Consider the following 16,544-nt stretch of genomic DNA (forward strand, 5'->3'; position numbering starts at 1 on the left):
TAATTGCTCAAAGCAGAAACCTAGGAATGAACTTTGATACTTCTCCCTCATTTACATTCCAGACACCAAATGCATGATTAAGAACTTAATTTCTACCTCTTAAATATCTTTCAAATCCTTCTATTTTTCTCCATTTTCACTGCCACTATATAGCTCCTGGTCATCAACCTCTGTCCTCAGTAATTTCCTAACCAGTCTCCTTATTGGTCTTGCCCACGTTCAGTCCACACTGTATGCTAAAGCCACAATGATCTTCTTAAACTGCACTCTGATCATGTTTCTCTCCTGTTTACAGTCCTTCTGTGGCTCTCCACCCAAATCCTAGCTACCTTACGATGTAAAACGCCTTTAAAAATTGGTTCCTCCTTGCTTCAGCATGCTCATCTCTCACTATTCTTCCCTTCCTAGGGTCCTGTGGGTCCCTGTGGACTATATGCAGGTGTCCTCTATCTGAACCTTTGCCCTCAGCTTCCTGTACTGCCCCTCTCTCCATCAATACAAACACCTAATTTAGCTAATTCCTGCGTATTTCTTCATGGCTCATTTGAGATGCCACTTGCTCTGGGCTAGTGGTTCCCAAACCACTATCATCAACACCATCTGGAAACTTGTTAGAAATGCAAATTCTTGGGTCCCATCCATACCTACTACTATGTCAGAAATTCTGGGGATTAGGGCTCAGAAATTTGTATTTTAACAAATCCGTTAGGTAAATTCGGACGAAGGCTATAGTTTGAGAGCTTTTTTCCCCAAAAGGCTTAAGACTGGTGCAGGTGTCTTTCTAATGGGCTGACTGCTCTAAACTGTCAGATAAATTTTTGAGTTTTTGTTATGCTGACACCAAAATTTAAAGCCTCTAGTAACAGAAAGTTTTCCATTTTCAGAACATCTGCATCTGTTTGTGATTTAGCTGCATCTTTTTTGTGTACTAAACGGGAATAAACATATACATCCTCAAGCCATCTAGTCTTCTGTTCTATTAATTTAATCGGAATAATCCTAAAGTCTTGAAGTTCTCCATTAGACTTGAATTTCTATACATTTTACTACTTTCTTAGAAACTCCAGAGAATAAATGCTTCTGATGAAAAGTAGGAGGTGATTATTTTCTTCTATAAATATAAAGCCACTCAATTCTTGACAAAAGAGCCTTAAGAGTGAACAACACGAAAAGGGCTGAAGTTACTCCCTCCCAGTTTGCTTTAAATGGTCACAAGCCCTCATGTTTATTAAGCTTTTCAACAATTTCTCAAAATTTCATTTTCAGAAGTAACCTAAAGCTGCTTCTTGGTCACTGGGTAGATGTTAGGTATATATTAAAAAGGACTGGCATCACCTAGGCAGAAACAGATTGTTAACATTTATCAGACATGAAGTTCAGTAAAACTGCTGTGACTATTTTAAGTTATTGCTATTCATAAGAAGGAAAACTCACAACTCAGCTTCCCAAATATGGGTACTTTTGTCCATTTCAGTGACCTGCTTGTGCTCTCATATCTCATACTAAGCTTCCTTTCTTTTGACCTGATTGTAAGTAGACAGAATAAGGCAGAATGATGAAAAAATAAAGGAAGAAGGAAGGGTTACAGGACTGTTGCAAGTCAAATATAGAGCTAGAAGGAACTTGCGGATTATCTCTTCTGATATCAGAAATAAGGAAAGAATGTCTGCTCTCACCACTTCTATCCATCATTGTACCAAAAGTTCTAGCCAGAGCAATCGGTCAAGAAAAAGAAATAAAATGCATCCATATTGGAATGGGAGAAGTAAAACTGTCTCTGTTAGTAGATGACATGATCTTATATATGGAAAACCCTAAAGAACACACACACACACACACACACACACACACACACACACAATCTGAGCTAAAAACCATATTCAGTGAAGTTGTAAGATACAAGTTCAACATTAAAAAATCAGTTTTATTTTTATATACTAGCGATGAGCTATCTGAAAATGGAATCGACAAAACAGCTCCATTTACTATAGCATCAAAAAAATACCTAGGGGTAAATTTAACCAAGGAGGTAAAAGATGTGTATGCTGAAATCTATACAACATCACTGAAAGAAATTTTTAAAGATCTAAAGAAATGGAAAGACATTCTGTGTTCATGGATTGAAAGACTTAATATTGCTAAGATGGCATTATTCCCTAAATTGACCTACAGGTTCAAGTCAATTTAACAAAACAGTGTGGTACTAGCATAATGGTAGACACATAGAACAACGGAATAAGACTGATCACCCAGAAATAAACCTCTCCATCTCCAGTCAACTGACTTTTGACAACACTGTCAAGATCATTAAATAAAGAAAAAATTATCTTAAAAAAAAATCTATTCAATAAAAAAGGGCGTTCCCTGGCAGTCCAGTGGTTAGGACTCGGTGCTTTCACTGCCGTGGCCCCGGGTTCAATCCCTGGTCGGGGAACTAAGATCCCACAAGTCGCATGGTGCAGCCAAAAAACAAATCTTTTTAAACAAATGGTCCTAAGGACGAGTGTATATCCAAATGCAGAAGAATGAATGTAGACCTCTACCTCACATAATATACAAAAATTGATTCCAAATGAATCAAAAACCCAAATGTAAGAACTAAAACTATAAAATGCTTAGAACAAAACAGAGGTATAAATCTTCCTGATCTGAAATTAGGCAATGGTTTCTTAAATATCATACCAAGGCATATGTAACAAGAGAAAAAACAGATAAACTGAACTGCATAAAAATAAAAAATTTGTGCATCAAAGCACACTATCAATAAAGTAAAAAAGAAAACCCACAGAATCGGAGAAAATATTTTCAAATAATTTATTAGATAAGGGTCTCAGATCCAAAATATATAAGAACTCATACAATGCAACACAAAAAGACAAAACACCCAATTAAAAAATGGCCAAAGGGGGCTTCCCTGGTGGCGCAGTGGTTGAGAATCTGCCTGCAAATGCAGGGACACGGGTTCGGGCCCTGGTCTGGGAAGATCCCACATGCCGCGGAGCAACCAAGCCCGTGAGCCACAACTACTCAGCCTGCGCGTCTGGAGCTTGTGCTCCACAACAAGAGAGGTCCTGACAGTGAGAGGCCCGTGCACCGCGATGAAGAGTGGCCCCCGCTCGCCGCAACTAGAGAAAGCCCTCGCGCAGAAACGAAGACCCAACACAGCCAAAAATAAAATAAATAAATTTTTAAAAATTTATTTAAAAAAAAAATGGCCAAAGGACCTGAATAGACATTTCTCTAAAGTGATGTAGAAATGACCAATAAACAGCTGAAAATAATCTCAACATCATTAGTCATTGGGAAAATGGATAAAAAGATTTTCTTCCTTTTGCCCTTTAAAAAATTTAAAGTATCTTACTGTATTTTATATATCTTTAGAAGAATACATAAAATAAATAAATATAAATATCTTCCAGTCACTTTCAAAATTTACTAGGGGGAGGGGTGGAGTGGGAGGCAGGGGTCAGCAGATGTAAGCTATTATATACAGAATGGATAAACAGCAAGGTCCTACTGTATAGCATAGGGAATTATATTCAATATCCTGTGATAAACCATAATGGGAAAGAGTATGAAAAAGAATGTGTATATGTATAACTGAATCACTTTGCTGTACAGCAGAAATTAATACAACACTGTAAATCAACCATACTTCAATAAAAAAATTTACTAGGAAACAAAACTATCTATCTATCTATCCATTCCCACAAAGTGTAAATATTTGGTGCTAATGAGTGCAGTAGAGAAAACTGCTACAAATTGCGCTGTATCCAAAGCGAGCGGTACTGAATAATGCATGAAATGAAAATCCCTAGGCCAGAGCCAGAAGAAGGTTTTTTTGCAGCCTGCTTAAATATGTTTTAAATATAGTACAGAAAAGTCTTTTGTTTTTTCTTGATTAGCCTTAGAAAAAGGAAAAGTCAATTTGTTTTCAGAAATCATATTACAGGGAATAGGAAAATGTTCTTTTAGCATTAAGTTTCTTAATCTCTCTCTACCCCCTTTCATTTAAAACAGTTCCTCATTTTTCCTCCTGATAATATACTCAGATTTTCTGAGCCTAGAGATATTGCCTTTCCAGGTTTCTTAAAACCAACCAACCGACCAACCAACCAACGTATAGCAAGTATTCTGTGAACCCACACATGCATGGACGTGCCAGATGTTCTTTTAGATCTGTCCTACATCATTAATGTACTAAGTCAAACATATCTATGGTTACTGAAGGAAACTCTTTTTATAAATGAACCTTCTTCATTTTTGCCTATTTCAGCTCTATTTTTCCTTATGATCCATATTGAGCTAGCTAAAACCTGTCCCATTCTCCCTTCTTTCTTTCTCCAAAGAGAAACAAACGGTTTTAGGTTCAAATAAATTGCATTGCATGAATGGCCTGCCAGTGAGGTTGGGCGGTGGGACTTGTCTGCCCTGGGTGCAAGTAATAGTGTCCGTAGAGAATTTAAGGCAATAAAAATGACAACTCAAAGCTGTTCTGCTTTGTATCATCACCATGTGCTGGTGATGCTAAACAATGTCAGTGATAAAATACTCCTCCCTGAAGGACTGGACCACTTTTACCACCTTCCCCTAACCTCTGTATTGCACTGTTAATAAACAAAAGACTTGCAATTTTCCTTTGGCTTGGTATGGTAGTCTTTGGCTGTATGACTCTCAAGTGTGGGGAGCGACCACTAAAGAAAAAGGTGGGAGATTTGATAAAAGTGAATGAAACCCTCAAGTTCCCGTCCCAGGCTAACAGTATCATTTCTAGTGACAGACTGAGATCCTATTCCTTTTTCAAATTTTCTTCAAGTTTTCAAAGTTACTGGAATTCTGTAAACACTAAAATTGATCAGTGAGAGATCAGGAAAGGGAAAAAGAAATGTTAAACAATTTTACTAAGCCTTGAGGGAAATGGCTGAAATAAAACAAGAACTCAGGTGTTTCCTGCCTATCCTATTCGCAAGGGACTAGAACAGTCACTTTATCAGTACTGATAATTGCCTTAGAATTTTCTGCCTAGAGAGGTATTACTTTTTTAAAAAAATTTTAAATAAAAAATTAAGTTCTTATAAAAATGAGAAAATAGCATTCAAGGGACTTTATCCCTTAGCTCAGGCTACCTTGATCCCTGAAGCTACCTTGCGTCAGGTCCGACAAAGCCTGGTTCTTTAGCTTTCTCTTCAAGTCTGTGACCTTCTCCATATCCTTCCAATGAATTCCTTTTTGGCTTAATTTAGCCATCCTCAGTGTCTGTGGTTTGCAACCAAAACCCCCTGCTTGACATATTTTACAAATATTTCAATCATGTTTAAGATTTACAGCAACTCTACAGGTGAAGTGAGAAGTGATTCTCAGAAGCTAAAATAATTTCTTCTTGGTTGTATAAGTTATTAGTGGCGGAACTGAAATTCAAATTTGGATTTGTAAAGATTTATGTCTTTCCTCTCTATCATGTTACTACAAAATCTTCAGAGTCCTTTCTTGAGGACAACACGTTGCTTGACTATAAGAGATATCAACCAAAGACATCCCTGCAGCCCCATTCACTATAACCATCCACCCATTCATTCACTTAACGAATATCTGAATACATTAAATGGGCAAGATGCAGCACTAAGGATGGGGAATACAAAGCTGGTTCAGCCAGTCACTTCCATCGGGTTGCTCACATTCCTCTGAGATGTTGATTCTTCAGTTTATAGACTTAAACAATATTGGAATCAGTTAAATTTAAACAATATGGAAAAACAATATAATATACAGCCATATGGTTCAGACAGGATACGAATAATTCAGCGTATTAAATTAGAAATAGTTTCCACTCGATTTAAGCCTTCAGTAGGTAATTCTTCACTGCAATGACTTCTAGAGACACACAGTCGGAGAGAAAATCGTTTTAATTACAGTCTTTAAAATAAAGAAAAGAATGATGAAGTAATCTAGTTTCCCAAATCCCAATCATTTGTATGCCACCCTCAAGATTTCTGCCTGTATCTGTGTACCAACTAATACTTTCTTTAAAACAACTTCTATTTATTGCTTTAAAATATTTTAAAGGGACTTCCCTGGCGGTCCAGTGGTTGGGACTTCGCCTTCCAATGCAGGGGGGGCAGGTTCGATCCCTGGCCAGGGAGCTAAAATCCCACATGCCTTGCAGCCAAAAAACCAAAACGTAGAGCGGAAGCAGTGGTGCAACAGATTTGACAAAACTTTAAAAATGGTCCACATCAAAAAAAATCTTTAAAATATTTTAAAGAAAACTTTATATTGCTACTTTCAATGAAAAACTGGTAGGTAATCCATAAATAGAATGTAACTATGAAAATAAATACAGTGAAATAAAGATAATAAATTTCATCTAGAGAGTATTGCAGTGGGAAGCTCTGAGCCTGAAGCTTGATCAACAACTCTTTGTTGTAAAGGAAAATTAGCAACTGTTCGGCAGGTGTTAAAGACCTACTATTTCCAAACTATTTTTTCTCCTGGAAATAATCAGAGGGATGGAAAGAGAACCTGAATGGAAGGAATTTTCTTACTCTGTGATTCAGTGTTATTTAATACTGTGTTTTTGTCCCACAAACAGCCTCTCACAGATGGCAATGTCATGTGTTTCAGGCACTTGAGAGCACACAGTGAGTCAGGGAAATAGGAACGCTTTATGTGTGGAGGGAACTGTGGGAAGCAGCTTCCAAGTCTGCATCTGACATTCATTCATTCATTCACTTATCAACTGTTACGCATCAAGCACCTGCCATGTGTCATTCATTGTGCTAAGAGCTGGGGATTCACTTGTGAATGACCTCACTTCAAGGAGAAGGTAAATTAGGTAAAAATGAAGAAGATAATTACATAAGCAAACTGTATCCTATAATAGAGGACCCAACAGATGCTAAGGGCTAGACTCATAGGGAGAGAGGTCATTCTCAAATCTCAAGAGGCCACCCATTCTTCTGGGAATTCCAGAAGTCTCATTGTCCATTATAGGCTGTCAATGATTTCTCATTTCCTTTAGCGAGCACCAGCTGAAAAATAGTTATCATATAAGCAATGGAAACCGGAAAGTACTTAAAGAACAGGACACAAGACCAAAGTGTGCTATGATGTGGAAAGAATAAAGTGAGCATCAGAAAGACCATGAGAGATTAGCCTAATCATTTCTTTCTGTAGTAAATAGAGGGCTATGATTTCCTAGGCTGAACTGAGATTTAAACTGGACCTCCTGAAGTCCAGCCCAATAAACTTTGTACTATATGACATATATAAGAAAGGATCTTGAGAGTTAAAGACATTTACATTTGTTCCAAAAAGATAATCTGGAGCATTCCCAGTTATTAAAAGCACAAAAAAATAGTAAAAGAAATGGAGATGCTTGTGTAATGGAGAGTATAATGATCACATTTCAAGAAAGGGTGAAGGGGTGGCATTTAAAGACAAATATAACACATATTATGGCGTCTAAGAGAAACTGTTTTATGAGCCATGTCAAGATACATTTCTTGAGAAATACGGTCAAATTAGCATGAAAATATGAATGGCTTACTGTGACTATTAAATCAGCTTTAAAGCTGATCAGCGTAAAAGGTTTCTCTATAGAACTAGAGTGTTATCCTGCAGGAGAGATTTATACGTTAACTCCTATGCTCTTTGGCACCACTACGCTGAGAAAACTTGGAAAGAGGAGGCAAGGGAAAGCCCTGGAATCATTTCCAGCTATTCCCAGCCTTTCTGGATAGGTAATTTATTTTATTGTCTCTTTCCTGCTAGTACTTACCATATACTTTTTAGAAGTAGGTGATTTTGAAACTGAAGTATAAGGGAATTTACAGTGTTCTCCAATTTATACGGCTGATAATCACTGGAGCCTACTGGTGAAGAAGGGAAACCAAGAATACTATTTTTTTGGAAATTCATCCAAAGAATATCAGTGGGATTACCCTGGGGCATGGAACTCAGGAATGGAGGACAATAGCTTTTGTTAGCTAAGCATATTGCTGAATTCTACTATACAGGATTCTTTGGTAGCTCTGGACTTGGATTATTATTGCAGCTGTATTGTCTTGTATTTCTTCCTGTTCTTAGCTAGTAAATACTGCTTCACATTCATTCTAAATTTATTTTTTATTCAGAATTAACCTTGCCATAACCAATGGCACATTCATTAAAGCATGTTGTTCAAATTCAATTGTATTAAAGACTTTCCTAGAGAATCCTAAAGACAGTGTCTTGAAAAAAAAAAATATATATCATCTTCCTATCTAAATTTCTGAAATTTAACCATTTAAGTGGCTGACTGAGCTTGCAATTACATGCTAAGCCAAACGCTTTGATCCTCCCATGGGAACGAAAACTAATAAAACATACTATACCTGTGAAGCTTGAGAGTGACAGTTCCATAAACAGTAGCAAAACCGAGAAGACGGACCCATCTTAGGAGAATACAGCGAAATGTGCTTGGCTCAAAGTACAAAATAACAACCTGTAGGATGAGAAGAGAAAGAAAGAGACCTTCAGGATCAGCTGATGACCCACAGATTAAAATCAGTATTTCACAGTCTGATGTTTAATACTATGAATTTTGACATGAGAACATATTTATTTGAATAAAACTCTAAAACATTATTTTGATCATTCTTTGTCCAAAACAAAGAACTATAAAGTCTCCTTATTGCTTTCATGTCAGATCTAAAGTCTTTAATTCTAGCTTTCAGGAGTTTCTAGCAATTGCCTCTAAATTTTTGGTATGTCCAAGCTTCACTCTCCTTTACTTCCCCAGGTGGGCCAGCCAGGCGAGCTTCCACTGCCTTTCTCAGCTGGAGCCGTGCCTATCCCTGCTCCACACTTCCGGCCATACCTTTCCCCTGTCTGAAATATCCTAAGAGGATTATCCTGTACTGCACCCCATCCCCCCATCATCTATCACTCCATGTTTATTACCTCACTTCGTACTTGGCTCCATCACTTCACTAACTCCTCACTTCTCACTCCAGAGTTTTCACTCAACAAATATTAATTAAGCATTTATCACGAGCCAGGCAATATACTAGATGCTATGGGTACAAAGGCCAATAAGAAAGGGAAGAGAGCCATATAAAGAAGAAATTGGAGGCTTCCCTGGTGGCGCAGTGGTTAAGAATCCACCTGCCAATGTAGGGGACACGGGTTCAAGCCCTGGTCCGGGAATATCCCACGTGCCACAGAGCAACTAAGCCTGTGCACCACAGCAACTGAGCCTGCACTCTAGAGCCCGCGAACCACAACCACTGAAGCCCGTGTGCTACAACTACTGAAGCCCGTGCACCTAGAACTCGTGGCTCCACAAGAGAAGCCACCGCAATAAGAAGCCCGCACACTGCAACGAAGAGTAGCCCCCACTCACTGCAACTAGAGAAAGCCTGCACGCAGCAGCGAAGACCCAACGCAGCTAAAAATAAAATAAACAGATAAAAAATTTAAATGTATATAAATAAGTAAAGAAAGAAGAAACTGCATCAAAGCAGTATAGGTGCTGTGATAAACATCTGTGCGGGCTCCATGGGACACAAAGGAACAAGTGGCCAACTCTGGGGGATGGTCAAAAGTCCTGTGAAAGCACGGTATGCACAACCTCTCATCTGCTACTGCGTGGCTTTGAGCAAAGCCCTCATTGAATAGGAAACGGTTTGGACCCGTTAAAGGATTAATGCCGTTGAAAAACGTGGCCTTGCACTCTTCTGCTGGAGCAGCTGGCCTGAGCTGATTCTGCTGAGCATAAGGTCATTGTAACAGAAAAGTATGCCCACTCCTAAAATCTCCAGTGTTATTTTGGTTTTTCCTCCCGAAGACGTGAATACTGGGAAACAGAAAGCATAGCGGGGGGAGATGAGGCAGGTGCTGACATTTTCTTTCTTTTCTTTCTTATTTCTTTCTTTCTTTTTTTTTTTTTTTTTGCGGTACGTGGGCCTCTCACTGCTGTGGCCTCTCCCGTTGCGGAGCACAGGCTCCAGACCCACAGGCTCAGCGGCCATGGCTCACGGGCCTAGTTGCTCCGCGGCATGTGGGATCTTCCCGGACCGGGGCACGAACCCGCGTCCCCTGCATCGGCAGGCGGACTCTCAACCACTGCGCCACCAGGGAAGCCCGCTGACGTTTTCTTGCTGATATCGGACAAATGGAGCCCCACTCTCCAGCAGTACCAAGCATGACATTACCTATAACTCTATGCTGGCATCTCTCTAATATTTCTACTATATCAAAGTATTAAATTAAGCATTGACAAGACCATTATGATTAAATTCTCAAGGACTAGGGAAAAGACTGGACAAAAGTGTCAAGAAATGAGAAGAAGGTAAAAAATAGATGTGGACAGGAGAGAATGTTCCTTTGTGTGTATATAGTACTTGTCCTTAATTTTCTAATTCACTAAGTCTATGCTGAAGACAGAGATAAAGATTTGATTTCAGAATTTAATCTGCCAGGAAACTGCATCCAAAACTTGATATAAAACTTTTCTTTTATTTTCTATTTTCACAAAACAAGTTAAAATTCTGTAACTTTGTATTCTAAGTTTTAGTTCATATGTTTTAGACATAGTTCCTATGCACAAGGGTCCAGTGGTAATTATGAGTTCTGCAAAGTAAGCTGTACGGTTTACTAAGGAATTGGAGCTCAAGGAAGAAGGGAAAACTTATGGGAAAGAAAAAGAGAAAACTTGATATAAGATTAAGGGATTAGGGAAGCATAAGTGCTCCTTCTCATGGCAGAGAGAAATGATAGATTAGAAACTAGAGAGATAGGAACCTAAAGTCTAGAATATATAAAATCTCAAATATTTCCACTAGAAATGGCTTTAGAGATTATCCCAGCACAGTGGATTCCTGGGGGCTGCAAAAGCCTGAGACTTATTGCAAACTTTTCTATGTCACAACAAGCAACAACTAAGAGAATGAATAAGCAAAAGTGAACAACTATACTATAGACGTCTGCATGATTGTTTTATTTTGAACGAAAGAATTGCTCTTGAACTGTTTGGGAACTATTGATACAGGTTCAAAATTTTATTTCACAGATAAAGAATCTGAGGACTTGTTACTGTAAGTGAAAGATTGAGTCGGTCAGAAATAAATGAAAGAATAACTGAGATATGTTTAAAAAGTAATAGAAAATGAAATTCCAGTGAACTTAATAAAACATATTAGAAACAGTTCAGCAAATAGTGAAGCAGAGCTCTCAATTTTGCAGTGTGGTGGTGGAGAATACAGGCTCTGCATCCAGTCTCCCTGGGTCCAGTCCTGGCTCTATTCTTTATTAGTTGTATGACTTTGACAGACACTGCTTTGCTATGCCTCAGTCTTCCCATTTGTAAAATGAACACAGCAATAATACTTGCAGATGGGACTGTTTTGAAGTTTCTGTGAGACACACATAGTGTCTGCTACAGTGAGTATTCAGTAAGTATTGGCTAATATTATTATGAGAGTTGATTTATGAATGCTTTATTCTAAAAGTTACCCCTGCAATGCAGTATAATTGCATCTCATGAATTCAATGAATTCTTTACTAATGCTTCTAGCCACTCCTTTTGAATTCCTATAATCACTTTTATTGTATATTTTTTCTACCTTATATTATAGTTATCTGTAGGGGTCTCTCCCTGAATCAAATGTAAAATCCTGTGTGCTTTACATTTATATGTAAAATATTTGCTCAATGATCTGTTTTAGTTAATTTAATAAATACAATATTCTCTTCAAAATAAACTATTTGAAAAGTCCCATTAGGGTTCACTGGTCTTTGTAACTCTAACTTACACGTTCACTAGTTATTTACTCTGCGTGAGGCAGTAAGGGATTTAGAAGCCATAAAAGTAAATCCGATGCAGATTAGGTCCTCAAGTTATCATTTAGAAGAGTGGATGTTACATGTAAATGATAAAAATACTGGCATGATCTTACCACATATTTATCCAGCATTATTGCTAGATACTAAATTATACATTTTTGCATTATTTGCACATTTAATCCTCACAATACCTTATGGAGTAGGGACTTTTATTTTATAGAAGAGAAATGAGGCACAGAGAATTTAAGTGATATGCTCAGGGCCACACAGCTAGGAAGTGTCAGAGCCAGGATCTGAATCCGGGTGGTTTGGTTCCAGAGTTCATGCTCCTAAGAGCTGCACTGGCTTGCCTCTCCAAATAGTTCCACCACGTGGGGAGATGACAAACACCATAATACCATGGACTGCATCATATTGAGGATTCAGAGAAAAGGGAAATTTCTCTCAGTGGAAACAAGCAAAGCTATCCCGGGAGGCTGGACATCTGAGAGCGCATGAAGGAGGAGCACGTTTAAGTATGGAAGCAAAGAGGAAAGAGGACGGGGGCCTGAGACAGAGCCATGGTTGTGGGGATGCTTCAGAGTGTAGAGTATACAGACAGACACAGTGGGAAGACATCCAGGGGAGTGTAGAATATCAAGCTTCAAAGCAGAGACGCGGCCAGTTCACTGTAAACTGTGAATAACAGGGTGAGGAATTCAGATTTTGTTCCAAGAGCAGACATGCCATTAAACTCTGAGTTGAGATCAGAAGTGTGTTCCAGAAAGTTACTCTGGTAGCAGCATGCAAGAAGACTGGTTGCCCATGGAAGGAGAAGAGAGTGAAGGTGAAAAGACCAGTTGGAAAAAAGAAAAACAATCCCAATCCATCATCTTTCCCACCAGCCTTTTCCCTCTCCTTATATCTTATTCCACCATTCCTCTTTCCTCCAGCTCCCAAACGGCAGCTAGGGTGATGTTTCTGACACCTCACTCTCCTGCCTAGAACCTTTCACTGGCTCCCATGAAAAAGTCAAAATTATTCGAGCTGGTTGTCCGCAGCTTGCCTTTATTACATCATTGCTTTTCCTCCACCCAAGCCCTCGAATCCTTGCATATGCTGTCCCTTCTCTCTGGACGTTCCTTACACAGCCCCACAGTCTCACCTGTACCTGGCTTACTCCTGTTCACCTGCAGGCCTCAGCCTGAATATCCCTTCCTCTAGGAGGACGAAGCTTTGCCCGTGGTTTAGGACACTGTCCCTGCTTTATGGCAGCATTGGACCCATGGCACCATGTTGGATTGTAGGCGCTGTGACAGCCATGCTTATCACGTTCACGTCTGTAACACTGGCGCCAGCAGAGTCCTGGCACACAGGAAATGTTCAGAAATATTTGTTGAATGAAAGAAAAAATAAAGCGATAGGAAAAAGGTAAAGAAAAATGTAACAAATACAGTGAGAGTGGGAATTTAGTCACGCATGGGAATAGAGGAAAAGATGGTGCTAAATCAAGAAAACTGGGCAACTGATTATTTGTTGAGGCAAAAGAGAATAAAGTGTCAAAGATAATGTAAAGATTTTAAGCCTGGATGACTGGGAGGATGATTGTGTTTGAAAAGAAACAGATAAAAGAAAAAGATGCATAAGTTGAAAAAATTATGTTACCTCTGCTTAAAACTCTCCCCATTCCCACCTTGTCCTTCACGTCTCAGGTCAGGGTTGGCATCCACGATGCTCCCCAGCACCTCCAGACCAAGTCAGGTTTCCATCTCGCTTGCACGGCATTTACTTGTATTGGATTCTGAGCTTTCTTTCATCACACTCATCAAATCTATTTTGATATAATTAGTTCTGTAATTCTTTTGTTGAATGTGTCTCACTAGCATGTAAGACATGAGGGCAGAGATTGTAACTGCCTTATTCATGATTGCATGCCTATTCTCTAGTGCTGTATGTTGTAATAGGAGGTAACCCAATGTGGAAGGAATGAGATTAAAAAAGAAGGGAGGGAGAGAGGAGGGAGGAAGTGAAGAAGGAGAAAAGATAGTAAGTTCATTTTTGGATATATTGAGTGTAAGTTTCCTGTTAAGACATCCCATTCAGATATAGCTTTGTATTAGTTAATATAATCTGTAATGAGAAAAAAAAAAACAAGGCTAAGATGCTTCAATGTTTTTCACATCCCTATATTTAACCTTTTCTTGTTAAATATCATGTATATAAATGTATAACAAATTACTGTAAAATAAATACCTCCTGCCAAATCCCAAGTTAATAACAAATTTCATAACAGACCTTGGTAGGAGAAGAAATGAAGAAAAACTAAGCCCCTGAGCAGAAGATTTATGAATGATGCAGCTAATACTAATAGCTGTCATTTTTCTGTACAAATGACAACAATAGCTGCTCATGCCCACCCACTGATCATTGTGCTAGACACATTACTTATATTTAAGGTCCAAGATATACTTTATTAACCCATTTTAAAGACAGAGACTTAATTTTAATGGGGTTCACTGACTTGCCTATTATCAAAATAGGAAACCATTGCCATTATCAAAATAGGAAACCCATAAAAAAAAATTCCTTTACTGGAAGAATTGCCTAAGGTGTATTTTCAAAGTACATATTTCAAGGGAAAACTTTTCCCGTTTTCTTTCCAATACTAGAGGCTAATGATAGATATAAAGATATTTTATTTAATGTGTGAGAAGCAGGATATAAGTGAACCATCTAAGGACCAAAGAACATGCACAACTGCTGGGCGAATAAGCACAGTGTATAAACTGTTAGGGTTAGGAGGGTGGGGTGAGAGAAAAAGAGACATTCGGGGCCAGCAAGAGAAAACGTGTCACAGCAAAACCACCGGTTTTCTTTTACCTTTAATATTGCCTCTTGGGAACTCACTATACTCTGCCTGGAGGTTTGTTTCCCCCAATCTCGTTGAGAGGAAGCCTTCAGTGTGAAGGTCTAAGGTGGATGTGCCCCTATGGGCATTTTAACAACTTGGCTCTACAACACTGGAAGTTTCTTCAGTTGCTTACAAAATTCAATCAGCTGATCTTAGTGGTGGGATGCTCTAGGCACTGTGATTTTTAAAAGTATTGCTGTTTTGGAAATACCCTTCCGAGCATTCCCCTCATTCCAAACAAGTGTGCACAGATTATCCACCCATTTCATCAAATGTGACTTTTTAAGCTAGTTTTGAAGTCAGCTTGATTGCTTATACCTTTTGGATACTGAACACAATGAATGAGGAAGAAAAGAGAATCATAGAGAAAAGGCTATTAGTCTTTTCAAATATGTACAAAATAGAAGAAACTTTTAAAATAATTTTCCTCTGCAAATATAGACACAACACCAGAGGTAGAAAATTGACCTCTGCTATGTTTGCTCAGAAGGTACAAGGCCTGGTGCTTCTGGAAGAATAATGCTTAGAAGGTGGAACCGTCAGCAGTCAGCACAGTCTGGTACTTTACCCGAAGCTCTGACACTGAACCATGTGAAGCTCCTGTTTTAGGCCTGATATTTTAAGGATCTGAGCAAGTTTCCTAATAGTGTTGGACACAGCAGTTCTACTTTCCTAATTCACTCGTCAAGTGTTATTTGCTTCAGTTCAGTGAAACTGGCTGTGAATTAAACCATTTTTATAGGTGAAGAAGGTGTTACATGCGTTGGGGTTTCTGTTGGTGTGTGTGAACAGTTTTATTTATAAAAAAAGATTCCTGGGTAACGGAAGCACGGGGACAGATGCCGGTGGTGAGACGTTTGTTGATGAAGCTGCCCTTTGATAAGGATTTGAGGGACTCCTGGGGCTTTAAGGACTTTCTCTACCGCATCTACAATTTCCTTCTGCTCCATACAAGGAAAAGTCCTGCCAGTCAAATATTTTCCAGGCCCACTCACCCCTCTCAAGTTTACTGTGCTCCCAACACTCCTTATTGAACAAGGGAGAATGAAGCTTATATCTCATCTTGATGGAGGACAGTCCACAAAAGTAACACTTGGAAATATCTAGTGTTAAAACCTAGTACTTAATCTACCCAGGTTTGCTATCTTTTGAACTAGGAGGCTGGAAATGAATCATTTAGGCAGGACTAAGTATATTAAAGCACTTTTATATGTGATTTGCTTTAAAAATAAGTAGATTCAAAGTCCTTGAATGTATTCTAAATTATTTTTCTATATTTGGCAAGACATATGGTTCCATCCACAGGAAATTTATTTAGGGTGAAAATGCATGTCCTGTAAATGTTTAACTAAATATCTGAAGTTGGATTCAAACTACAAAAAATAGAAAAATACTTAATACAAATTACTATACACATGAAGGGGTCTATGGTTGTGATTAAGACTTTCCACAACCATAGTCTAAAACTTATTACTGGGGCTTCCCTGGTGGCGCAGTGGTTGAGAGTCCGCCTGCCGATGGAGGGGACACAGGTTCGTGCCCCAGTCCAGGAGGATCCCACATGCTACGGAGCAGCTGGGCCCATGAGCCGTGGCCGCTGAGCCTGCGCGTCCGGAGCCTGTGCTCCGCAACGGGAGGGGCCCCAGCAGTGAGAGGCCCATGTACCGCAAAACAACAACAACAACAACAAAAAACCGCATCTATTATCTCATGGTATGTGTGGGTCAGCAATCTAGGCTTTGCCAGTCTCAGGGTCTCTCCCGAGACTGCAACAAAAGTACTGCTCAGGGCTGGGGTCTCATCTGAAGGTCAGCTGGGAAAGGATACACTT

The 16,544-nt window shown here is 39.0% G+C and overlaps 1 protein-coding gene across 1 annotated transcript in view; it reads right to left on the reverse strand.

Moving 5' to 3' along the window:
• GPR158 (G protein-coupled receptor 158) overlaps positions 1-16,544 on the reverse strand; it is a 325,208-nt gene that overhangs the window by 36,519 nt on the left and 272,145 nt on the right. Inside the window, exon 6 of the mRNA XM_004280961.4 lies at positions 8,373-8,482. Within this exon, the coding sequence (XP_004281009.2) occupies positions 8,373-8,482 (110 nt within the window). The remainder of the gene's footprint in view (positions 1-8,372; positions 8,483-16,544) is intronic.

Source organism: Orcinus orca, chromosome 2, assembly GCF_937001465.1.
Source record: "Orcinus orca chromosome 2, mOrcOrc1.1, whole genome shotgun sequence".
In the NCBI taxonomy this organism is placed as follows: Eukaryota; Metazoa; Chordata; class Mammalia; order Artiodactyla; family Delphinidae; genus Orcinus; species Orcinus orca.